Source organism: Polyodon spathula, chromosome 19, assembly GCF_017654505.1.
Source record: "Polyodon spathula isolate WHYD16114869_AA chromosome 19, ASM1765450v1, whole genome shotgun sequence".
In the NCBI taxonomy this organism is placed as follows: domain Eukaryota; kingdom Metazoa; phylum Chordata; class Actinopteri; order Acipenseriformes; family Polyodontidae; genus Polyodon; species Polyodon spathula.
This window is the reverse complement of record NC_054552.1, coordinates 2,614,283-2,639,594: the sequence shown is the minus strand read 5'-3', so window position 1 is coordinate 2,639,594 and position 25,312 is coordinate 2,614,283. Positions and strand designations below refer to the sequence as shown.

At 37.4% G+C, this 25,312-nt stretch overlaps 1 protein-coding gene across 4 annotated transcripts in view; it reads left to right on the top strand.

Annotated features, from left to right (window-relative positions):
• LOC121294603 (activating molecule in BECN1-regulated autophagy protein 1-like) overlaps positions 1 to 25,312 on the top strand; it is a 73,960-nt gene that overhangs the window by 17,529 nt on the left and 31,119 nt on the right. For 3 of the 4 annotated variants that reach the window (XM_041218485.1, XM_041218487.1, XM_041218484.1), the window contains exons 8-12: positions 2,402 to 2,488; positions 7,009 to 7,185; positions 11,442 to 11,522; positions 11,682 to 11,782; positions 23,572 to 23,682. In XM_041218485.1, coding sequence (XP_041074419.1) covers positions 2,402 to 2,488; positions 7,009 to 7,185; positions 11,442 to 11,522; positions 11,682 to 11,782; positions 23,572 to 23,682 — 557 coding nt within the window. The remainder of the gene's footprint in view (positions 1 to 2,401; positions 2,489 to 7,008; positions 7,186 to 11,441; positions 11,523 to 11,681; positions 11,783 to 23,571; positions 23,683 to 25,312) is intronic. The other variant, XM_041218486.1, reaches the window with a different exon arrangement.

The window sequence follows — 25,312 nt, the reverse complement described above, 5'->3', positions numbered from 1 at the left end:
CCTCTGCACTGTACTATGAATTTACCATAGTATTCTCTGGTTTGCCATGCTTGATATGCTTTACCATACCTCACCGCTCTTTACAATGCTTACATATTCTTTACCATGCTTTCACTATGCTTTATTACACTATGCAATGCCTGTACTATGGTAAAAACTTTTATAAGGGAATAAATAAATATTTTTATAACGCAGTGGGAAAATGTAGTGTAACAGTTGGGTTTACAACCAATTTTATCTTTAAAATTTCCCTTTAACAACAGCACGCATTTTAAGTTTAGCAATCGCTCACCCAACTTTACCTGTTGACGTTTCATTTCTCATTATTATAACCTTAGAGGAGAGGCAGCTTATATTGATCGACTGTTACATTTTTAGTAATAGCCTCGCCAAAGGTACAGTGTAGCGAATTGTTCCTCTGGGAAAGCTTGCGGTCTGTGACTAGCATACGGGTGCTTGGATGGTGCTTGCTGTATTTTATTACCTGTAGCAGATTTAATATTGGAGGTCTATCAGCTTCAATTGCCACTAGGCTGACAAGATATTTTGGTTATGCTGATCTTGACAGTGCTTTATTATGGGCTGCCTGGAAAGTTTTTAAAAAATTTTGGTTGACCTTGAAGAGTTTTTAAAGTAACTTAAGGGATTCTGTTTTATTTTTTTTTCTCAATAGATTTTACTGAAAATGTAAATTCAAGCAACTACCTCTTTTTAAAGATCGACTTCTCCAGTGCATAAATACAGTACATGCTGTAGGCAATTCATTCTAAGCTTTGTTAGATACTGAGAAACTTGCCGTTTTCACTGAGAAACCTTCGGCCATGCATTAACCCTTTTAATATATTTTTGTTGCATTTTACAATTTTGAAACAATATTCCAACACAAGTATCTCAACAATTTTACAATTTAAATTTAAACAAGACGTTTATTGTGGCTGTGCCTTTGATTTTGAATCATCCTCTGATCCTATGCAGCCCTGTCAGTTGTGATAGATGTAGACTGCATGCTTAACTGGGGCCTGCGTAACACTGCTTTATAATTAAATATGGAATTTGAACATAAACATAATCTTGCTAGGTAAAATAAGTACATTTAAAAAATATTATCACCGTTCTTTTTTTTTTCCAAAATCAGTTGCTGTAATAGGAAGTAAAGCACCTGAAGACACTTCAAACCTGTCATAATGGAGCGAAATGTGTTTGGGTGGTACAATCATCAATATTTACTCAAACGATTATATTTTGTGTGCCCAATTAATCGATTGCTATTTTGAGGCTTAACAGACAGCCCTAGTTTGAAAGTAGGTTATGATAACATAAAGTGGTTTTGGTGAAACTATGCATGTTTTGAGATGCTGTGTTTAGAGGTTTATGAAACAGATTTCTGTCTCCATTTTAGAAAGTAGCTTGAAGAGCTTACCCCTTGATGGATTTTATTCAAGCTGAAATGTCTTCAGAGTTTCTACAGATTTGTTTGTAAGCGCATGTTCCCTGTGGTTATGACTGCAGTGCTCTATCTTTAACCCTTACTGCAACTGAATGGGATGTAATTTATGGGGAAACCATTAATGTAAAAAATGTGTAGCCTACAATGCGTATACAATGTAAAATGCTGCTTAAAACATATTTGGCTTGCATAAAGTACAAGAAATGTTGGTGTTTGTTTTTCTGTTTTAATACTGGTTGCCATATTCTGTTTCTTGTGGTAATTCAAACACTAGGCATATGAGTTACTCAAAACCAGTTGAGGGAATTGGGTTTGTACATTGGTGAGGATGGGCTGCTGAAGTTTCACTATTCCGCGAGTCAGAGTTCTGCCAATTAGGCACAGACAGCAATGGTTGAGTTAACAGGATAGGCGTGAATGGGAGCAGCTACAGGGCCTTCAGCTGATCAACCCAGAGTTTAATAGAGTGGATGATGTTTAAAAAGGGATGAAAGGTAGTGCATGTGCACATACCGTACTGTATATGCGTGAAAACATGATTTTACTAATTGAAAAATGTCACTCATATACTCATTTTGAGTGTGTGTCCCATTACAAGCTGAAATACTGTCAGTTGTTTAATACAAGTAGTACATTCCAGTGTATGCGTTGTTGCCGGTTTCTTAATCCTATATAAGATGTCAACATATGTTCTAAACAACATCTTGGCACGTCGGCTGGCTCATTTGATAATGCATGCAGGTTGTTTGCCCTTTCTCCATCACATGTGGTTAATACGTCATCAACCACAAATGGAAGAAACGCCATCCTGTTTTGGTCTATTTTGAGCTGGAATGACCCAGTTGTTTTAGTCAGTGAAAAAGCCTGATATATAAAAAATTTCACGGGCTGTTGAACATATATACTGTATTTTAGAGACGTCTTATAAAATAACATTTTGGCTCCCTTTTCTAGGAGGCTGTTGGAGTCCTCTCTTATTTCCCTCTCTCGATATGACATGTCGGGATCTCGTGATCACCCCATTTATCCTGACCCCGCTAGGTGAGTATTGATCTTGAACGAAGTACATACTATTTTTTTTTTTTTTTTTTTTTTTAAGCCTATGATGGGATTTTAGAAAGTCTTATGATCACAGCTTCAGTTCCAGTTTCTCTTGATGCATGGATGAGCAAAGCAGTCAGCCTGCATGCACTGGTTTTATGAGTGTGTTGGTGTTTTTAAACAAAAGGGATACTGGAAGAGTAGACCAAGGCCTTAGCTACTGTAGAAAAGCAGTACAGTTCTGAATTGACCATGACTGTCTGGTTTGTTTGGTGCTTCTAGTGTGACAGTCAAGATGTTTTCTTACCTGGATCGTAGCCACAAACCCATAACCATGCCAAGATAAAATTGTTAGTTGTTGAGTAGAGAACTCTGTAACGAAACATAGTTCCCTACTTTGGTTATGTAGTGTGAACAGGTCTCAAGAACTGTACTCGAAAGCACTTTAGTTAATCCAGCTCAAAGCGTCTACACTAAATTACTATTTCATGTTGAGTCGGGCTTAATGCGTACATACACCATTAAAGTAGTCTGGTTGCAGTTCCTAGCAGTGCAGTGGACTGAGGGACTTAATGTGACATTATCCCACCATGCACTGTATTTGATGTTTACAACCCAACAAATATGGAGCCCGTGCCGACAGAAGACACAACACTGCTTAGCATGAATGTTATGGCTTTGTTTCTTAAACACAAGGTACATTTTATCATAGTGTGCATTTCGTTTTTAACTCTTCAGTTCTCCCTGACTGATTTCATCGCTCCAGGTGTTAATGTACCTTAATTTCGGCACCTGATCACCTCACTCCATGATCCACCATTTTACAACAAGCCTCAGAAATTGTACAGCAGTATTGATAGTCGTTCTCAACTCCTTGAAACGCCTGTTCTGAATACTATTTGTAATGTCTGCGCACCAAAACATATCAGAAAACATTTTGGGAATTGGAGGATGCACAAAAAATGTAGTTCAGTTTTACAGCGTCCACATGTCTGACAAACAGCACTTTAGCACTTTAAACTGGTTTACAGGCAGAATATATGTTTTAAAGGCATAGTGTGGACAGGGCCTTATTTATTATACAATGCAGGTACAACATTCAATACGATTAACTTTTAATTGGGGTGTTTTTTCCCTTGCTTTGGGGCCCTGTCATCTCAACATTGTAGAGACAGTTGTACTGTGCGTTCTTGTACAAATCATTAAATTCATCCCAGTCCATAATTTTCTGTAAAATTGTGCTGCAAGAGAGACATGTTGGTAATGATTGCAAAATACCAATGTCCGCAGACGGTAAATTCTCCCACCTTGAAGTTAATTGCTGCATTATGGTAGCAGTATGGGTCCTGATCTTGTGTCCTTCAGAAAGTACAGAGGTGTTCTGTATGTGTGGCTGCTCTGTTAGTTTTATAGAAAAATAACTAAGCTTTTGTGTTCTGATATGTCATTTAAGACTTTGCAGTTAACCCACTCCTACATTCAGCAGATGTGGAACACAGTGACATCTGGGAGCTGATGCATTCTGACTCCAAGGAATACAACTTAATTATGTAGCCAAATCTTCTGCAATCTTTACAGAGATTATCACAGATTTTTCCACTTGAATTGCTGTTTGATTTTAAAACTTATCTTGTAGTATTGGGGATCTAAAAATTACAATAGTCTTTCTATAGGACTCGATTCCCTGTGTACACAGAACCTACTGTTAATATTTAACTGTTTTACCGATTTACATTGGATAAATAAAACCAAGAGGTGATACAATCTAATCAGACTTTAAGGTCTACCAGAAATAATGATAGTAAAATAAAAAATGTCAAAAGATAACGCTGACAGATTACTAAAACTAATATCCAGAAGTTGTTTATGAGAAAATAGAGGATCTCGAAAAACAGATTGTGTAGATAGCATGAAACTGTCAATGAAACACTTGGTATAAAATCATAAAAAAAAGAGTTTGTTTGCATTTTATCCTGTAGAAACTGATCAAAAGTGTTGCAAATGAAAATAGTTTAGCTTACAAACATGCTTCTGTATCTGAATGTTTTAACAATATAGGAGGAAAACATTGTATTCCTCTGATATACACAAGTGTCTGTGAAAGGAGCCTTATACTCAACATTACTGCTAATCTCTCTGCCAGGCCTACATCTGTTTAAGTCAGCATTGCAGCACTTCATTCTTTTTTTTTCTTTTTCTACTGTTGAGTGTGATGAGTACTGTAACCAAGGAGGTGCTCCGCAAAGTGTAATGTACTGTATGGATTTAAAGTTGATCAACACTGGCCCGTAGCAGGCAAATTTCAATGGCTTCCAGTTGCATTGAAGTGCTGATGACTGACCCTCTGTGTTGATTCCTCTGCAGCTGGCTTGTATCCATTTTAGCTTCTCGTGTTCAAGTGCTGTAGTCTCGTAGCCTGGCAGTGTTTGTAGGAGTAAGGATAGCTGATTGATGATTTAAGAACACACACACACACACACACACACACACACACACACACAGAATTATTATGGTATAGATGTCTCCCATGATCATGTCAAATCGATCATGCAGTAGGTCTTGGTGCCCTATTCTTCAGCACATGTTCTACCAGAGATGTGATGCATCACCTTTTTATCTTTTATTTTTTAAACAAATAAAAATTCTGTAAACTTGTTTTTCAACTTGAATCAAAGTTAGACGCCTAAGACTCAACCCCCTAGCCATTATATATCATCCTAATGATAATAAAACTGCCTAATAGAAGATGACACACCTTAAACAGAGCCAGAGAACCACTGACCTTGCTATACTGTAGGTGGAACCCATGCCAAAACCATTACACCCATAGTATGTACAGCAGTGAATTATAAGCATGACTGTTTGGGTGTGCCATTGTGAAAACCGTTTTAATTGAGGTCTGTTATACTTGAAGTAAGATCAATAAGTTTGTAAAATCTAAAGTTAAGGACTAAGGCTTTAGGACAGGTGGAGGAAGTTACCTGGAATCTGTTCTGGCTTTCCATCAGGTTTCTGTATCAGACTCGTGGGATATAGTTACACATTCTCTCACTCACTTAACTATAGAACCCTGCGCTTTCTTTTTAGTATTGTATTAACAGGGTTGCTAGAAAGGGGTTAAATGGCTGGTTTGTTTGCACTCCCTCCCTCGAGGTGCATATGTTGGCAGTAATTGCTTGGAGCTCTCCAGAAAGGCAGCTGGGGCTGTCAGAAGTATTGCTCTTTTTTGCTTAATTGTGTTCTCTGAGAAGATGGGATGTGGCAGCGTCCTGACAGATCAGAACCTGGTATTTGGGATTTAACAGACCGCACAGCTATTAGGAAGAGCCTTGTGGCAAGGCAGAGCTGCAGACATTGTCAGTCATCACAGCAGTGTATTTCTTTGTTTTCTACATTTCCTCATTGAATACCCCAAATGCAGAGCCAAAACCTCTTTTTGAATTCTGTGGAGTAAAGCTTTATAAAAAGGCAGGGATGAACTTGTATCTTGTGCTTTGTCTGTTGCCTCCATGGAAAGAGAAATTTGAATCATGTTTAAGATATCTATACCACCAGCTCTGTTCAAGACTGGCCTTGCTTCTACACATGTTTTAGATTAAGAACAACTCGTTGCTGTGCCCATTATAAGACATGATATCCTGAAATGGTTTGATTTTGGTTTAACGGTAAACCCACCTTTCTTTATTTGTACTGTACCTTTTTAAATCTTCATTGATTTCCCACCAGAAAGACACTGATGCTCATTTGGTTAGAGCTGTGGGTTCACAGTTCAGTAACTTACCCCCACATTGACCCAACACCACAGTACTTAGCAGCATTAGTTATTGTTTAAATGGAAAGTTAGTCACTGAATATTTTTTTAATGTTCTGACAGCTCACTGGACTGAAAGATGCTTACTTGTCAAAGTGAGTTCTGTTATAACACACGAGTACATCTAGTCTGCTGTGTGCTGAACACACCTTCACTTCTCAAAACACACTAGCAGCTCTTCTGCTACAGATAACAATACAACAACAAATTAAACCCACCAGTTTCAACAGAAATTCAGGATTGCAGCAAGCCCATTAATCGAGCTAAGTATTGTAACTGAAGACTTTTTTTGCACGTGCAGTAAGTAAAGCCTACCAATTTTTCTTGTTAGTTTGCAGTTTTTATATATGATGACAGTTTGTGTATGTTCTCTTCACAATTAACAACAGTACATTTCCTGGTTAAATAAATAACAATGTTATTTACAGTTAATAATAGCATCAGTAATAACACATTTAAATTAGATGGCTGTAGTAATTGTATCAATTTAATATGCAACTAAAACCGAGATTAACCAAGTAATTTTTTCAATTGTAGAATTAATCGTGATTAATTTTTTTAATCACTTGACAGCCCTAATATAGCTAGCTAGCTGTCTGTCTGTCTAGCTTTCTATCCATCTCCATCCATCCTTGCCCAGTAGCCAAGGCAGCGTGTGTACATCTATCTGGTATTTCAGTGTTTGAGATTGATTCACTCTGTGTTTCAGGTTATCCCCAGCTGCATATTACGCCCAGAGGATGATCCAGTACCTTTCCCGGCGAGACAGCATCCGCCAACGCTCGCTGCGCTACCAGCAGAACAGACTGCGGCCCTCGCCCGACAACCCGCCCGCCAACCCCTCCCAGTCCATGGAGAACAACGAGGTCGACTTTGAGGAGTTTGAGTACGTTATTGCTGCCTTGTGATAACAGGCTTTTAACACATTCACTACCACTTATTGTTAGACCTACTGTGCTTTTACAAAAAGTCATTTTTATATTAAAATATATCATTCTATTTATATACCACTAACGTTTTTAAAACAAATGATCAATAATCACAGTGTTCTAGTAAAAATCATTTTTAGGTTCAGACTGGTAATATCCATGCAGGTATATACAGTTCACCTTTTACATTCACAGTGAATGCATTTGAGAGGTATCTTCTGAATATTTTTTTTTATTTGTTTTTATGAATAATTCTCATAAGTGACTCGGATGTTCAGCATATTATTGTTATTATTATTATTATTATTATTATTATTATTATTATACTTTTTTCCATCTTCCTCATCAAGTTTAATTATTCAAAGCCTGGTGACTTGGAAAATGAATGTGAAAATAAAAGCTGAAGTTATAGGAGTTTGGAAAGAGCGGATTGGTCATCAGAATTTCACAGGATTTCTGTGCTGAATTTAGAGCTGGATTTAAAACAGACACTGGTGGCTTGAAACCTGGTTGCGGGAGACGTAGTTTGATACAACAAAGTTGCCTCAAACTACAAGTGTCATCTGTTGTGCCATAAAATGGAAGAATGGCTAGGAGAATTGTTTTACCGAAATGCAGTCAATACGCGTACATTTAGCTTAATGTACTAATGTCCAGCTGACGTTTTGTGTTGGGTAAGATCCCCCTGTTGTGTCCCTTGCTCTCTCCAAGCAGCTTGAATTATGCCACATAATGTTCTCTTGTCTGGTTTGATTTAGCTTTTCCATGGCAACACCTGCTGATATAAGTGTGTTTGAACCAAATCATTTGAAGAGTGATGAATTTAAAATCACTGTATAAATAGGTCTTTGATATATTAAAGCACTTTGTAATTAGGTTGTTGCACAGTTGGGCAACAATCCCCTGCGACTTGTGGCAGTGTAATTAGAATTCACTCCCTAAAGAGAAGTAGAGTGGAATTGGTTCCCCATTCATCATCCTGCCTTTTGCAGAGAGGGGAATGTGAAATTAATGTTTCCCTGACTTCGCAGAGAAAGGGCCTCAGGTTTGCCCTATTACGGAATGGCCAATTGATTCTGTATCCTAATTCATGTCAATTTACAAGGATAACCTTCAAAAACTCATGCACTTTTTTGTTTAACGGCAGAGACCTACAGTAATAGTGGCTAGTACAACAGAAAAATAAATGGTGTGTACAGTTACAGCGGATGAAACAAACCCGTGTATAGTGCAGTGCACCTGAGGTAAAGATCCCCTGAAGGTGTCTCAATGTTTTAGATGAGAGCAAAGATCCATGGTTTGTTTCTGATATTTTTTTTTAAATCCCTGGCTATTTTCCTAAGTTATGAATGCTTCAGACAGGAGCTTCAGTGTATGCTTCGCCAGCTCACTTCAGCTTTGAGGAGTCTTTTCAGAAATAATCATTTAAGAAATGGGTAGAAAGTGATACAAATGGTGATCCAAGCAGACACGTCAATTGAGAGTCATACATACCCATGTAAGATGCTAAACAGATAACAAAATAAATATTAGGAACATTTAGATGTACAATATTCCTTTCAATCTATCTGCTGATGTATTTTATATCCAATTTTATGTTTTGCTTTTCTATTGGCTGCAGTTTCTAGCTTCGTTGAACATCCAGTAAAAACCGAAAAATGTACAAGCTTCTTTCTTTCACAACATGCAGATTAGGTGATACTGGGGAGAAAATAGAGCACACTGCAGAGACTAGTAGCCTTATGAAGGGCATAATCACTTTTCAGAATATGCACACTTTGACCTAATTAGTAGCATTGTCTGGAAACGCATGCAGGAGATGCAATCTGAGTTAGATTTTTTGCTACTCATTTATAACAGTTGTTTTTCTAATTTCTGTGATCCTGATATTACTTTTGAGAAGTATCAGACGAAGGTGGTGTTCTTACATTGTCTTGACACAGGGTTAATTGTCAAAGGTACTTTTTAAAGCAGGTTACTGAAGTACAGTGTGAATTTTCTCTTGTTTTTTTTCACGAACACAACCATGCAAAAGCATTTGCCTTTTAAATGTATTTTGCCAATGGACAGTTACTGAAAATGATATAAATGTAATCAAGACTCAAATAAAAAGAGAAACGATAACCATTCAAAATAAGCAATCAAGAGGAGATATCAGATAGACTTTGAAGGATTTCGTTGTCTTTTGAAGTTCTTATTTCCCGATTGTCGATGACTACTTTACACCCTGTTCTGAATACCTCAAAACAGCAAACTGCTCTGATCACATGCTGTAGCCATTTGAAGCATTATATGCTTTATTATAAGAGCAGTTGCATAAATAAACTTATTGCCATGACAAATTGAGAGGTTTTAAAAGAGATTGATGTTGTTGTTTCATGTTTGTTTCAAACACTTGAGTGCCTGGCTGATTTTTGGTCTTTAGTGTTTTGTTAGTAGCCTGCCGCTATTATCCATTATGATAGTCACGCACTGTTTGAATGAAAAGGTAATAAATATTGAGACTTGAGACGCTAGTGTTAAACAAATCTGGGAAAACAAAGATAAAAACGTAGATTGCATGAAGATGAAGAACTTGAGTGGTGTCCTGGAAACAGACCTGGAGAACACACGTGAAATTGATCTTAATTTATAAGAACACCCAGAAGAAAATAGTAACTTCCCCAGCCCTGACCTATAAATGCACAGTGAGATCAGGTGAATGTAAGCAGATAGTAGTTTGCCAGGGAGAATGATTACTGCATATCACGGGTTCACAGGCTATTGCATATGTTCCGACTTGGCCAACCCCTTTATAATACAATAATTGATAAAATTTGGGGGGGGGGGGGATTTTTTTTTTGTTAATCATTGCAGCTTTTTAATACTGAGAGAGTAAGCATTTTCTCACTTTGTCAAGGAGTACATTGCTCTGACAGTAAAATAAATCACCCCTTCTACAGTCTCCACCAAGCTTTTGTTTTTATTGATTTTTGTTTTTAATTGCCTGAAGACACTCTTATTTATTGCAAGTTTTTCTACAGTCTCGTGGGTACGCATTAGCTGTGTGTGGTGGGGGCTGCGGGCTGAAGAATTTTAAGGCTTATTTGCCATTGGGTTTGGTCATTTTAGATTTGTTTCTTGTGTTGCATCCTGGCATGGTTAAAACTGCAGATAATGCATCTGTTAGTACCACATAAGCAGACCTAAAACTGCCATGCATGTCAAACTAACATTACATTTAGAATTTTGGTACTTCAAATTATGATACTTTCTTTGCAACTGAATATGACCTGTGGGGGTATATAAAAAAAAAAAAACAGAAGCTGCTAAAAAATGTTTTGCATAACTGCTACCACACAGTATTGAGAACAGCTCCTGGATTATTCATCTTCCTCTTGAACAGTAATACTGCAGTTTTTGAGCTGTACTAATAGGGGTCGATGACTGGCCCCCTTAATTGAGTCATCCACTTGGTTTAGTAATTTCTGTTGTGAAATGACGCCTAATGTCTAAAAATAATTGATTTGCCCAATTATTACCAATTTTTCTCTGTACCTTTTTGTTAAGAGCGTTTCTAATTGTCTGTCCCCATCTCATCCTCTCCAAGTTTTTCACTCCTCTTGGACACAGATGATGTGTTTTGAAGCCATATATCATGACCTCTGTATTAAAGCCACAATTGGCCTTTCACAACCCTGTGGTATGGTTAATTAGGTGTTTCTGAAGTGATTTAAGTCTTCAAGCCTATTAGTATGTAACAATGCCATTGTCAGTCGCCAACTTAAATGCTCTTACTGTTGGTTTATTCGGCTAATGAAGTTACTTTTACATTGCTAAAAAATGTTTGGCTTGTTCTCGCCATAAATTGTATGAATTCATTTCTAAGTATATTTAACTTTTACTCTGTGCATCATTTATGATGCCTTAAGTTAAAAACCGCTACCACCGAATTCCATTATCTTTTGCTTGCAAATTCTACCGTAGATAAAGTTTAAGGGCTTTTGTGAAGTTGAGGAAAGTTCAGCATCCTGTTAAAAGAAAAAGTTGAGATCAGATAATGGTAAAAGAAAAATAATAAATCTGTGAATCTTCTGCGTTTGAGCATCACTATCGCAGTGTGTTAAGCAGGGCCAATACTTATTATTCTGCAGTACAGCATTTTTTTTTAACAGGGCAGCATTTCCAGAGAGGTGGGTGATTGGGTTAACCCTTTGCTTTACTTCTGCTGTAGGGATAATGGAGAGCGAGCCAGACATAGAGCGCCACGGAATGCCCGGATGTCTGCCCCCTCACTGGGGCGCTTTGTTCCTCGGTAAGCATGCTTGTTTTCATGTACAGTGGACAGCCAGGGAATTCTTGCTGTATTAGAGACGTTGTATCTGTGATTAAATTACTTTACTAAACTGCTTTCGTGCATTTGTTTTGTGGTTGGTACTTGTTTTTATGTCTAAAATCTGTTTCTATTTTCTAGGCGTTTTTTGCTGCCAGAGTATCTTCCGTATGCTGGGATTTTCCATGAAAGGGGACAGCCTGGCTTGGCAACTCACTCCTCTGTTAACAGGGTCCTGGCAGGTAGAGTCACGAGAAAACATTTGTGAAAACGATTTGTGTAGCTGTGTTAGTCACAATATTTTACTATTGCATTAGTAAAAGTGTCCACCTATGAGAACTTGGCATTGGTCAAAATACATAACAGGAACTTACACATAGCAAAATACAAAAACATGAGTAACTAGTGTTAGCAGTACCTCCATCTGCTGTGCCACCCAGCCTTTCAAACAGCTGCCATACTCCCTGCTTCCTGTATGCTCTGGCTCCAAGCAACAGCTTTTCTAATTATGAACGGTACTGTCTGTGTTTGTGTAAATCTGCAACAGGATGAATGCTGTTCTCAGCAGAGTGTAGATTGGTTTGTGTCAGGCGTCAGATTCTTTCGAAAATTCTAATGCTGGCAATCTAAATGGAAATTCAAGCCACAATGACCAATTTACTGCTCTCCACCCACACAGGAAGTGAGGATATGAGAATTAAAAGAACGTAAGAGATATCCAAAATTCAATTTATTTCATTGCATCTGTAATCGCTCATGCCGAACACAATGCGCCTCTAAAAGGTTGCCCTTGGCTTGTGGTAGTTTGATATATTACGATGCTTTACTGAAGAACAGTCCATCAATGGATTTGATTCTCAAGAGGTGTTTTCAGCTTGATCCACCTGGAGAAGTCAACAGTGGTGGTGGGTCGATGTTTGTTTTAATCCTTTAGGTCTGAGCTATTTTTGCCTGTTTTTTACTGTTAGAGTTGTGGCTAGAACTCTAACTGTAAAGGTTACAGGTACAGGTCATACATGAAATGAATGTGCACACACTAGGCTTTCATAAAAAAGTGAAATGGTTTGAAACTTGACCTGTTCAATACAGATAACAAAAACCACAGAAAGAGACACTTTTTAGAAAAAAAACATTTGTTTTTAAAATTTTTTTATCATGGCCAGCTGATTTTATTCAATCTGAACAAATTTAATAAAAAAGAAAGGAGTTATGGCCATATATAGAAAAGCAACCAAACAAAAAACTGAAGAAAAAAAAAAGTTCGTCCCAGGCACCCTGAGCATGTGGCACAAAATGTTCACTGTGGCTTGAATGTCCAGCACGGTGGCGACCATGTTAGCCTAACTCTAACTCTGACAGCTCTTGTCTCGTACATCTGATCAACAAACACGAAAAACAAATATCGGAAAATATGTCCTTGTGCCTTCGATATTGCCATTACTCTAATTTTGTGAAGATTTTATGTGAAAATGTTTGTTTACTGCATCAAGGTAGGTCTGTCTTTAGTGCAGCAGCAACATTCAAAAGCACAATAAAAAAGGAAGTGAAATGGACTTAAGATTGATACAAAAAAAAAAAAACCTGTCTGTACTCACTGTGCACTGTGTTTTAAATTAGATTTTACGTTATAATAACAGAAACGATTTAAGAAATAAACACGGGTACTTTAAACTGCGTACGTCTCAAAAAGGTAGTCTGTTATTTCAGCAACCTTAATGAGAGTGCAATTTTGTAGGAGTTAAATACAGTGATTACTAATGTTTTCCAAGTCTTTCACCAGGATTGTGGTTTTATATTGTCCTGCAGGGGGCAGTTGTCGTCTATTAACAGCAAGCCATTAAAAAAAGTGCAGGTTTAAAACTAAGTCCGACAGCATATTTTAGAACTGGTGAATATTATAATCAGTGCTGGTTATTAAATCTTATCTGTTTTTAAGTACTTTGGCCTTTCAACTAAGTAAATGAGGCAGCACAGTGATTTCTACATAACAAGAAAATTGACAATGGCAGTAATAGAATTGTTAGGATAATTATCTGTCAGTTAATAATGGGTTGGTAATGAGGTGCCTCAACAATGTTGTCTCTTAACGCTGGAGAGCACAGAGTCACAGCAGCTGGGTATTTGGTTTGAAATGAATGCTTCCTTTAAAGGGCAGAAACTGACATTCACATTTGACTCATGGCTAAGGTAGCTGCTTGGAGCTCAAGCAGCATTGAAATAGCAGCCTTGTATTCTTGTTATTGAATGATGCTTTGGTGTTTTTCATTTCACACTAAAGCTTTGTTAATACAGTAATGTCTGCAGTACTTAGCTCAGCTAAGTTGATGTTCCACTGCTGCATGCCATCTGGGAAGCATGTGGAAAGGTTGCCTTGTGTGTTTCTGTGCCAGGCTGGGCAAGGCAGCAGTAGGACTGTGTGCCTGTCAGGGTCTGGGTTGGCTCTAATGGCTGTCCCTCATGGAATCCCTCTTCATGTCCGTACACTACTGTGATCTGCCTGCCAGTGCTTCACTGCCAGTTGAGAATTAATCTGAAAAAACCATCATGCCTCTATACCGACTTTTTTAGAGCACTGTTTCTTTTTTGGTTTTCTGCTTGTGATGCATTTTATAAAGTTGTTTTTATAGTTAAGGGATACTTACAGTATCTTCAGATATAGTCAAACACAAATCTGTGCATATTTCATATTTAAATCAATCAGTTTGACTGCTAGTAATTATTTTTTGATCCTGTTTCGTATCTACCCGAAAATCGTGAGTGGCTACCTGGTTAACGCAAAGTCCAACATTTGCCCAGTGCCTACCAGGTACTATGTTTTTAGTACTGTGTTTTGTTTTATGTATTGATGCATTTTTTCGGACAGAAGAGATTCATCACAGTTGATTGCACCTCATACTTGAGAAAAAAATATTGGCGCAGATCTAATGTACAAAATACATACTAATTTAAATGAGCATTTGAGAGAGTGCTAATCAGTGTAATGGCAAATAATATAGACCTGCTTCCTCAAAAGTGACCCACAGATAGACAAGGACTGACCTTTCAGTAAATTAATAAATAAATAAAATGTTGACATGTCTTACACCAGAAAAACAGAATATATGTTTCTAATTTAAGCACATTTAAGGCAAGGCGTGTTTATTGTGTACCAGCTAAAAGTTTTCTAGAGACCATACTTCGAAATAGTTTGCTTCGTGTAAACTGGTGACCCCAAAGGTTAAAAACCCCTGGAGCAGTTCCTACGCAAATTCTCTGACTGTTAAACCTTTGTCTTGACCTGCAGCAAGCCAAACAGCTAAATGTAGGCACTGGAGAGAAATCTGAGCAAAATTGTGTGTACCGAGACCCACAGTGTGACTGAGATTGTCTGTTTTCAGCAGAATATCTCGCTGTTGGCTGGCTTTTTAACCTGCTGTTATCCATTAGCAGTAATGGCAAAGCATAAGCAGCTTTTCTCTAAGGAAGTGTGGAACCATTCAGGTTGAGAATACACTTTTTCATAGTTTGCATCAGCAACTAAATGCCCAAAGCATTATTGATTTGCGCAGAGTGTCGATTCCATGTTATAAACGTTTGGGTTTCCTCTGATTGGTTTTATATAGCATTTCCCTCCGCTTGATAGATACAGAGGTTTATACATTTTAATAAATGTGTTTCCCCTGAAGGGACATTTTTCAATAAAAGCTGAACGCCCAAAGCACTATTGATATAAAAAATAAAAAAAAACTCTCCAGCTGGCTCTTACACTACTGTATCTCACAACAGTTTGATACCCAAAGAAAAGCTGTTAGTCAGCTTTGTTTTTTTGTTTTTTTTTGGGGGGGGGGGCACACTAGTTTATTTTTAGATGAGCTCAATCATTGAAGATCATAGCTGTGTATGAAATGAGCTGTTGTAACAAGAACTGCCAGGATTATAAAAGCATCCAGTTCTGACATCCAGAAATGGGTATGCAAAGTGTTCCCTGCTTGAAAAAGTTAGGAATCTACCATTCCCAGACTAATCTAACTCGTGAATAAACTTTATAAATGGAACAGAAGGACGCATGACACGTTTTATCAAAGCTTATAGATCAGAGAGCTTTGTTTTCAATCCAACCCTCCTACAGTAGCCCTGTTGTAACAGAGTAAGCAGTCCTTAGAGGTAAATAGCATTGTACATACCAGTTATGTCCAGTGTTCCCAGCTTCTTTGCAAGCTTCTGTCGAGATCAAAGTTCTGTCCTTTTAATTTAGCTCGCAGGCTGGGTTTCTCTTTGATGAATTCATAGAATCTGCACTCAGGATTCTTCTAAATCTCCAAGGAGAAACATTACTTGATGCAAACTAGCATCTCCTAAGAAATGACCACCTACACTAGCTCTAAAGCATTTCCACAGGAGAAAGTGTGTAACACTAACACTACTGTGTTAGTGTTGCACCCCTCTTCGGAGTCTCTTACTCTCTGTGTTAATTCCAATCGTTATTGCAAGCCAACTTGAACACTTAAACTCGCTAATGACTCACAATGGGCATATTTTATATTTGAAAGCTTGTTAAGGAAGCCTGGATGACAATTCACTTGAATTTACACTCTTCAAAGTGCTGGGGTTTTTTTGACATGTGGGTAATTAGCTAAATCTGTTCTTCATGAATAACAGCCTTTTTAAATGGAACGTAACTGCTTTGCAGGTTAATTAGCTGACTCTTTTTTTTTTTTAAGCAAAACAGATGGATGACTGACTTAGTTCTGAACATACTGATCTGACAGGCTTGCCTTTATGTGAAGACCAGCAGTCAATCAAAACTTTTGGTGTTGTCATCGCAGTCCCAAGTGTGGCACAAAAGTACAGCTGGATGTCTGGATGTCAGAGTTGAACAAGCAGCAAGAATTAATTACCCTCAGTTAAGTGCTCCCTTCAGGCTGATCATCAGCGGAGATGTATGGGATAGATTCGCCTACACTTGTGCTGTCTGACCTGGTGCATGAGCAGAAGGCTTTACATGCCGAAGCTATGACACCGATTCTTTCTGTTGATTGAAAAATACTCTGTAAATATTTCACTGCAATTTCTGTAAGACTTTTCCCAACTTGTGACTGGATACAGTATTGATCTTGCTTGCAGAAAATCTCCCTGTGAGGTGTTATGGAATTGTTATTAAGCTATCCCATTCAGTTATAAATTTCAATCTTAGGGAAACTTCTTAGACACCCTTTGGGTACACGTAAGATTGTGGTCATGTGACTTTGGTTTCCAGCTGACAAATGCCGCACACTTTGACATACTGACTTCTTAGTTGGTACACAACTGTATTTTTTTGTTCTGTAGGTTAAGTTCAATGGTAAATATCATGGTTGTTTTAGTAGGGCAACATGACTGTCAAGACCACTGTTTGCTAGTTACAGTTTTATTGTAATTTGAATTGATAGTTTCTGGATTTAATTCAAGTATATTGTCCCTACCAACAGTAGTGGTAGAGATTGCAGTGTTTCTTTTGAAGCGATTCTTCAGTTTTGGGAATTCGTCCTTGTCGTTGTGACTTTCCTCTTTGTTAACGTCAGAATGGGATGATTCTAGGATCAGATCATGCTTGTCTAATGTAGAAAACCTAATGGAAAATCCATTAGTCTGCTCATTGTCCTAGAGAGATTATTATAGACCTGGTTTTATCTCGACTAATGTTTGGTTAGCTTGGTTTTAACTCTCTTGGATGGAAGGAAGAAACATACCCACCTATCCTTTTTCTATGCTTTTTCATAAAAGCCTAAAGGGGATCTTTTCTGACTTTTCAGAGCATGAAACTTGGCTTTTGAACCTACTTACATTAATGGAGCAACTCTTTGACAGCAGCCAAATGACTGGCTTAGAAGCGCAGACTGCATGTACGTGTACACATCTATTAAGGGTTCATTCTAAAAATGCCAACTGTAGCTTTTTGGCTATTTTTGGAACGCTAATTATTAAACTTCTACTAATGAGTGTTTCCTAACCAGGATCTCTCTTGGTTTGTCTGAGTGATTTGAAAGTATAATCCAATAAGCCAATGCATTTGTCATTTAGTCTTGTATCCTCTCTGTACTATAGCTGTAGGACATGAATGAGGCAGTTCATGTATCTGAAAATGACCTGCAACAAGAAGCCTGTACACCGCAGTGGTTTCCAGTATACTGTCCAGCCACTGTATATCTACCCACTTAACAAGTCGGACTATCTGTTGCACTGACAACACAGCTCTCCAGAGTTCCAGAGGTCACCAAAGTCAATTGCCTTTACTGAGTATTGAGTGTTTTTAAATAAGGGTGTGCTTATTGATTTGCAGATGTATTATTTTTGTCCTTTAGCTGGTATTCAGAACTGAATCGTGCCCCTGTAGCTTTCTGAAGTATAGCTGTATTTTGAATGCTTAAGAAAAGGGTAGACAGCCTTTGCAACACATTTAATGAAGCCGCTGGTTCTTGTATTTGTCAGCACCGAGTAATTGAATTCAGTCCTATTGCTATTAATAAGCCTACTTAAAATGGCAAAAGTCTTACATTCATATTTGCGTTATTAGCTTTGTTGATAAATGGTGCTGTTTTGACTCAAGTTTTGAGATTGCCAAACTTGATGCCTCCCACTTAGTCATACAGTAATTTAAAATGCAGAGCCGTTCAACTTTTTTTAATTTTTATTTTGTATGTGTTGCAGGGAATCAACCTTAGCATCTGCACAGTGTCTGATGCATTTGTCTGGATTGTGCTGAACCTGAGCTACTGTTTGAGTTTTGTTCACTGCAAATTGGATTTTATTTCTGCAATAATCCTCTTCCCTGGTGGCTTTTCCACGTACTTTGCATTGCTTCAGCTCTAGCATATATGGCTGCTTCAATAGACATGTACTGGCATCATTTTAGAACCTCATTCCAATACATTTCTCAAGAAATGTCAAAATGTGCCTGATACTATATTACAGGTAGTTTTCAAATGTCTGTGCTACTGTATGTCATTAACTTGCAGTTCACTGAAGACAAGATCAAATGATGCATGTTGTTACTGGTAAACTGCGCTGTATTTGGGTTTGTAACATGTGTATTCTTGTGAACAAAGACACACAATACACAAAACAATTGCTTTATAGGGTAAAGCAACCTCAGTCCAAATACAGACCTGAACTTCATTGCAGTTCAAATGATTATAGATTACAGAGAACAGATAACTAGAGCACCAGCCCACTGCCATGTATATGTTTATATGTATATGTTTAAAAGTTCTGTAAAGATATGATGAAAAACACCACAGCAGCATTATAGCCTGCAACAAAAGTAGAAATTGAATGTATAGCAGAAATGCACTTAAAAAGTTAAAGCACTTTAGAATACTGACATCAGCTCTCCAGTGAGGCAAAATTATACACATCTCTTTAATGTATGGATTCTAAACTGATTATTGTTTTGAAGAGTGGAAAATACCACTATTCATGCAAAATGTATGCCATAATGTCCCACTTTGAATGCTTTAATTTTGTACACGTTTTAACCAAGGATTTCACCTTGTAACCTAACATTTGCATTGATATGAAGGCAAGGCATTGTATGTAGTTTTCTGTAGATGCCATAAATCTGAAATACGCTGACAAGCTAAAATGACCCCATGGTTTCAGTTTGAAGTCGACTCAGTCAAAGGTATTGACACATCAGCTATATTTTTGAGTCTGTCACTCAAATTGGATGACACATTTTGCTCCTTGTCAGTCATACATGGAAGGTAAACAAATTAAGCCCTGATGAGAGGGAAGTAATGGATTGCAGTAAATTGGACTTTTTTCAAAACTACATTTTTACATTGTTTTATGCAGACATTTTCTATAATTAGCTTTGAAGCATTCTGAAACAATGTGATAACACGTCATTGCTACCTATTAAAACTAAAACCACATCCAGGCGAAAATAAATTGGACACCAGTGAAGAGTGGAAGAGATGACAGGAGGAGTGTTGTCGTTGACACGCTCTTAAACCGATGTGACAAGTTGAAATGTATCTTTTTTGTTGCTGATGCTCATTTGAATGCTTCCTCTTCTGCACTGGTGAGATTGGCCAGTTTGTGCACATCAACACGGCATTGATGACAAGGAAAGCAGGATGTGGTGGTGTAATCTGACTGTCCTGTTTCACTTAACAGGCTAGAATAGTGGCAGATAACTGTACCCCCTCCCCTTAGTCTTCAATAGTAATATTCCATTATTTATTTGGTGCATATCCAGCATAAAGCAGGACGTTGTGCTATAGCTGTATACAAATGCCTTCATTCTAAATAAGCTACTTTGTATTAAAATATGTACTGCATATTTCCAAGTGTGCTGAAGGCAGACATTGGGAATACATTTGAAGATGACAAATGATTTGGATGAGGTCAGATAACAATGTTTGTCATCAGCAGTTGGTTAACAGTTAATCACGAAAACAACAAATCACTTGAATTGAAGTCACTTAGTCAATTAAATTGGCTTCAGATGAAATCGGTTGAATAGTCGCAACAACTGTGTCACTAAAATACGAATTCCAATTCCCTTGAATTGGGAATGGATTTTAAAAATTGGAATTGACTCCAAGCCTGTTCCAGTGTGATGAGGGTGATTTTTTTTTTGTTTTGTTTTTTTTGTTTCTGGTAGTGAGAGAACTTGCTTTCTGTAGCTTTATGGCTTGTTAGATGGAGATTTGGCAGGCACTTCCTCTAGGGAGGCTGCAATATCCATCCCTCAGGAATGTCTGGAGAGTGAGGGAATTGCTTAGGAAATGGAATTAGGGTTATAAAGAACCCAATACCAGTTAAAAAAAGCCAGGAAAAAAAAAACAGAACTAAAAGTAAATATGTTTCTAATCCCAAGAAGACTTGACAGTACCTGAACAGAAAGTCCAACTCGTTCATCATGTAGCAGCACCTTTAGTAAATTAGAGATTACTGTAATCCTTTACTGTGTGAACTATGCTGTGATACAGTATTTCATAAATGCCACTTAAAAATGAAAAAAAATAAATAATACTTTCTCCTTTTCCTTATGGGCATAGAATAAATAAAATAAAAATAAAAAATCCTAGCTGTTAGGAATCCATGCAAATTGCTATTTCTTCACACTGTCTGATAAATTAGTATATCTACGACTTGCAGACTGGAGGCTAAACACTTCACAAAGGTGGGTGCCAAACAATTCTTACATGACATAACAGGGCAAAAATGTAAAGTTGAGGGAAAAAAAAGATATATTTTAAAATCAACTGGGAGTGAGAAGCCTTTCCCTTATTCCCCCCTCCCTCTTCCATGGCTGCGGTCAGCTCATGCATGGTTGTTGGGAATGGATGTCGGAGGGTGATTCCTCAGAGAGCCTTGGCTTAGAGTTTCTGAATTGACGCAGTGGCTGTGCACTTGATGAGAGTTGGAGAGAGAGGTGAAATGGGAGTCTGTTTTTGGGAGCCGCTACCGTGTGCCCATCTCCTAGCAGTCACGCTGCCTAGCTGCGCGTGGGTAACTGCTTTTTCAATCTGTCAGAGAAACCTGGCTGTTCAAGAAATAACAAAAAAAGGGCGCCTGTCAAACGTACTTGATGCCATTGCTTTGGACACTAAACTTTGTCCGAACAGTTTTTTTAAATTTTATTTTTAACCCTCCATCCTGTATTTGTTTGTTTTAAAGGAGTTCGATCTTGTCTGATTTAGTTTTCTATATGGATTCTCTTTCAGTAGGTTTATTCACACTTGTATCAGTACGATACTAGTAAAATTAGTTTCGCTTTAGAACATACTCCTACGATATCACTTTCTGTCTTAACTCACTGTTCAACACTAATACAATACCAACACTGTTGCGATATAGCAGTCCACATTTAAGCTGATTTATACTGATGCACTTATATCAAAGATATTCTATTCTATCTGTTGGTTTCTCTGCATGCAAAGGGTTATGGGATATAAAGAGATCGGGAGAAGTTTTTCCTCTGTCATTCTGTGATTCTGTATTTTGTCCTTTTAAAAGGGTCAGTACATATTTATAAGCCATGTATATTAATATGGAAATAGGCTAAAGGCTACAGTATGAATCGCTGAGCCAGTGGCTGTTTTCAAGGTTCAGTTATGACTTAACTCAAAACTGTGCTGTCTGGAATTTTCTGATAAAATGATGTCCTATTGGTGTAACTAATAATCATGCATGCAGTCATTTCTCTTCAACAGTTAACACTATGTAACACAATTTTTGTTCCTGGGTAGTAAGTGTTATTTCCTAATTGCTTATGCCTCAAAAGTATAGAAAATGGCTATTATTCCCCACAAACTTTGCTTTTGTGACCAGGAGAGTGATATTTCAAAATATCACTATTTTCAATGGGAAAACGGGCAAATGTGTGTCTTTTCATTCACATAGTCAGAAAAAAACAACATATGAATCCAAATTAACATGTATTTATACTAAAGTAATAAAAAAAAAATTCCCATTGGAAATAGTGATATTTTGAAATATCACTGTCCTGGTCACAAAAGCAAAGTTTGTGGGGAATAATAGCCATTTTCTATACTTTTGAGGCATAAGCAATTAGGAAATAACACTTACTACCCAGGAACAATTGTTATACAGTGTTATTATCATTTACTTAGTTGAATATATTAATTGAATGGAAAAGTGTCAGTTTTTTTGCTTTTCCGCTTTTATTCTGCTGTTATGGTAGGTTGTCTTCTGGTGACTCAGTTTTGACTTTAAATCGCTTGTAAGGGGAGCTTCTGTACTTTTCAATGTACAAGTAGGCAGTGTTCAGAAACCCGTATTTGTACATGCAAAAACTCTGATTGGTGCATCCATTACACATGATTTGTTTTGTTGAAAGGGTTATTATATAATAATGTATTTTTCACTGCATTCACCTATATATTCCTCTACAGAAAATAACACCTAACAGACATGGCCTAAATACTGCAGTTTAAGAAGAAATACAATTCGATAAAGTACAATATGGAATAAAGGAAGTAGATAAATGCTCAATGCCCTGATGTCTGAAGGTTTAAATAGAAAGGAAGGGTAGATTGTTCCATCATTAGCTATGCAGTAAAGCGCATCAAAAGCACATTAATGGATTGAAATAGAAATACATGTGTAGTTACCATGGCAACAGAGGCCTGTTGGTACCATCACTGTTTTCAAACACACTTTCCCTTGTCAACGGTATATTAAACATAATGAAACGGTGAAGTTGGCTCTTTTGAACAAAAACGTCTATACATTTATTAAACTGTATCTTCTGATCAGGGAAACCGCTAAGTAACTAGTGGACAGCATTCTAATGGTTTTTAATTACGATTTTGTGTGTTAAACCTTGAAGGTACCTGAGCTTGTTACCTGCATGCTGTGGCTAATCTGTTTAAACCTGGAATGGGTGAAACTGCTGTGCAATCGTCTTAGTTCCACCAACTAGCATTAATTAGTTGATTAGTCCGATCAACACCAAGTGGAAATCTGTGCTTTTAATGGCAGTTTTAGATCTGCATCTTCAGTTCTCGGCTTTGTAACCGGATGGCATTAAGATCCAACCGACAGCTCCATGCTTCACAAGCAGATTGAAAGTTTTTTTTTTACACCTACTTTAAATGTACAATACGTGCAAAAGCACAATTACCAGATCTAGTGAATTCTAAAATATAAAAGGCCACTGACCTTGTGCAGTGCTATATTTATGCATTGCATTGGTTTTGCTTTTTCCGTCCTGACATTGAGATTGCTTTTTAATGTTGCACTGCAACTTGTGTCCTCTGTAACCGGCTGCTGATAAGCAAGATGACGCATCTCATTACACTTTTCTTGGGGAAAATAGTCTATGGGGGATTAAAAGCAGACAGTGTTTTAATCTAGATCTTGGTTCAATAAAATGTACAACATTATTTATTTTTGTGCAGTTTTAGTTAGACTCATGCATTTAAAGTATTCTATGTATTTCAGCCTTAGCCCTAACTGTTATTCTGTAATAGGCTATTGGAAGGTAGGTGCTTGAGTGTTTGTTGTTTTCATTGGAGTAAACCAGTCTCTTTCTCTGTAGGTGCTGTGATTGGAGATGGGCAGTCAGCAGTGGCCAGTAACATCGCCAATACAACTTACAGGCTCCAGTGGTGGGACTTCACCAAATTTGACCTTCCAGAAATCAGCAATGGTAAAGGAGACAATTGGTTGGGTTTTGCAAAAATCTGTTCATTTTCAAAGCACCCAGGAGTGCTTATGTAAAGTCAGTGCTTCTATAGAGGTGAGGTGGGGTGGGTGGGTCTGGAGGGACGACGATGCAAGCTCTTTTATCGTTTATATATTTTCAGAAGGGTAATTTATTCACCGATTTTCACAATGAAACACTGAAGTCTAGTAGTTGCGATTTTTATTCAGATATGGAATTGCTTTGCATAGAACACGGAAGTGGTATGTTTGTGCAGAACATACTACAAAGGGTCAAAAGGGTATGGCTGTGGGATATTTCCTTCAATAAACTCTGGGGTTCAGTCAAGGCTCAGTGTGGTGAGACTTTACCCTTTTTATTAGGCAAACAACCCAGAGGATGAAATTCCAGATGCCTTGATCTCCCTGCTTTTTTTTGTTCTGGCAATCGAATACAAAAATCCATCTCCTTCAAAACAGCAGTATGTCCGTCCTATTTCTAAATGTTTCAGACAGCCTCAACTCAAGTGAATTGTAGATCATAACACTGGCTGTCGTAAGCCCTCTAAAATAGTCTCTTCAGAGATCCTTTTTATAGGTTTATCTGCGTAGCACACTTTAAAATTCTGAATCGGAACTGCACGATCCACATCAAATTGTAGCTTAAAAAACTATTTTGAACTGTCCATCATGTCTTCAGTGAAGGGAATTGACTTGGAATAGCATATGAAACGTAGAGTAACAGCCCTCTACTTATCTAGAACCTCCTTAAATAAGGTTTTCTAAAAATATATTAAATCTCAATGCACTTTATTTAGTTTTATACAGTATTATTGCACACCTCTTATTGTTACATTTGTATTTAAAATGAAATAACACATAACTCAACTATTTAATCTTCTTACTGTCGGTAACATTCTGTGCTTGCAGTTGTGTGCCTTTACAGTTCTGTCATTTGTAAACATGTATTGATTAGTATATAGTAAGGCTGTCTGTTGACTATTTTAAAGTGTAAATTGCCACGTTCCAGTATTTTTCATACCTAATGACGGAAGTTCATCTGCTAACTTTAAACAGGTTGGTAATGAAGGGCTCATAGGAAGTACAAATTCAATATTGAAAGATCTTACCACTGATTTTGAAAATACAAAGTAATTCAGAATGTGTGGGGAAGAAGTCAATAAGGATATTGATATTTCCTCCTAGTCATAAAACCATTGATACAGGAGAATCTGAACGGTGTGCTGTAATGTTTTACTGGTTTCCTTAGCGAAGTGTAATGGATTTTACCCTTCTACTTTTTAACTGCATGGTATCTCATTTTTCACCAACATATAGATCTTAAGTATTGATCAATCCCTGTCAACTGCTGGGAGTTTGGGGCAATTCCAACATGGAGTTTACATCACCTCAAATTGATCTGAAACAGTGTTGTGTTTTTTTTTTTTTTTTTTTTTTTAATATATTTTTTCTTAATCTCTTGCTAAGGGCAGTTTTCAATAAAAAGACAATATAAGATCTATGTTTTATGCTGTTTTTTAAATCTAAAGCAATATTTTAGCGTGAGAATTGCTGTGTCGCTACAGCTGTTCTGGGACAGCAGTTGTTTTCAATGGCACATTTTATAAAGGTCTTCA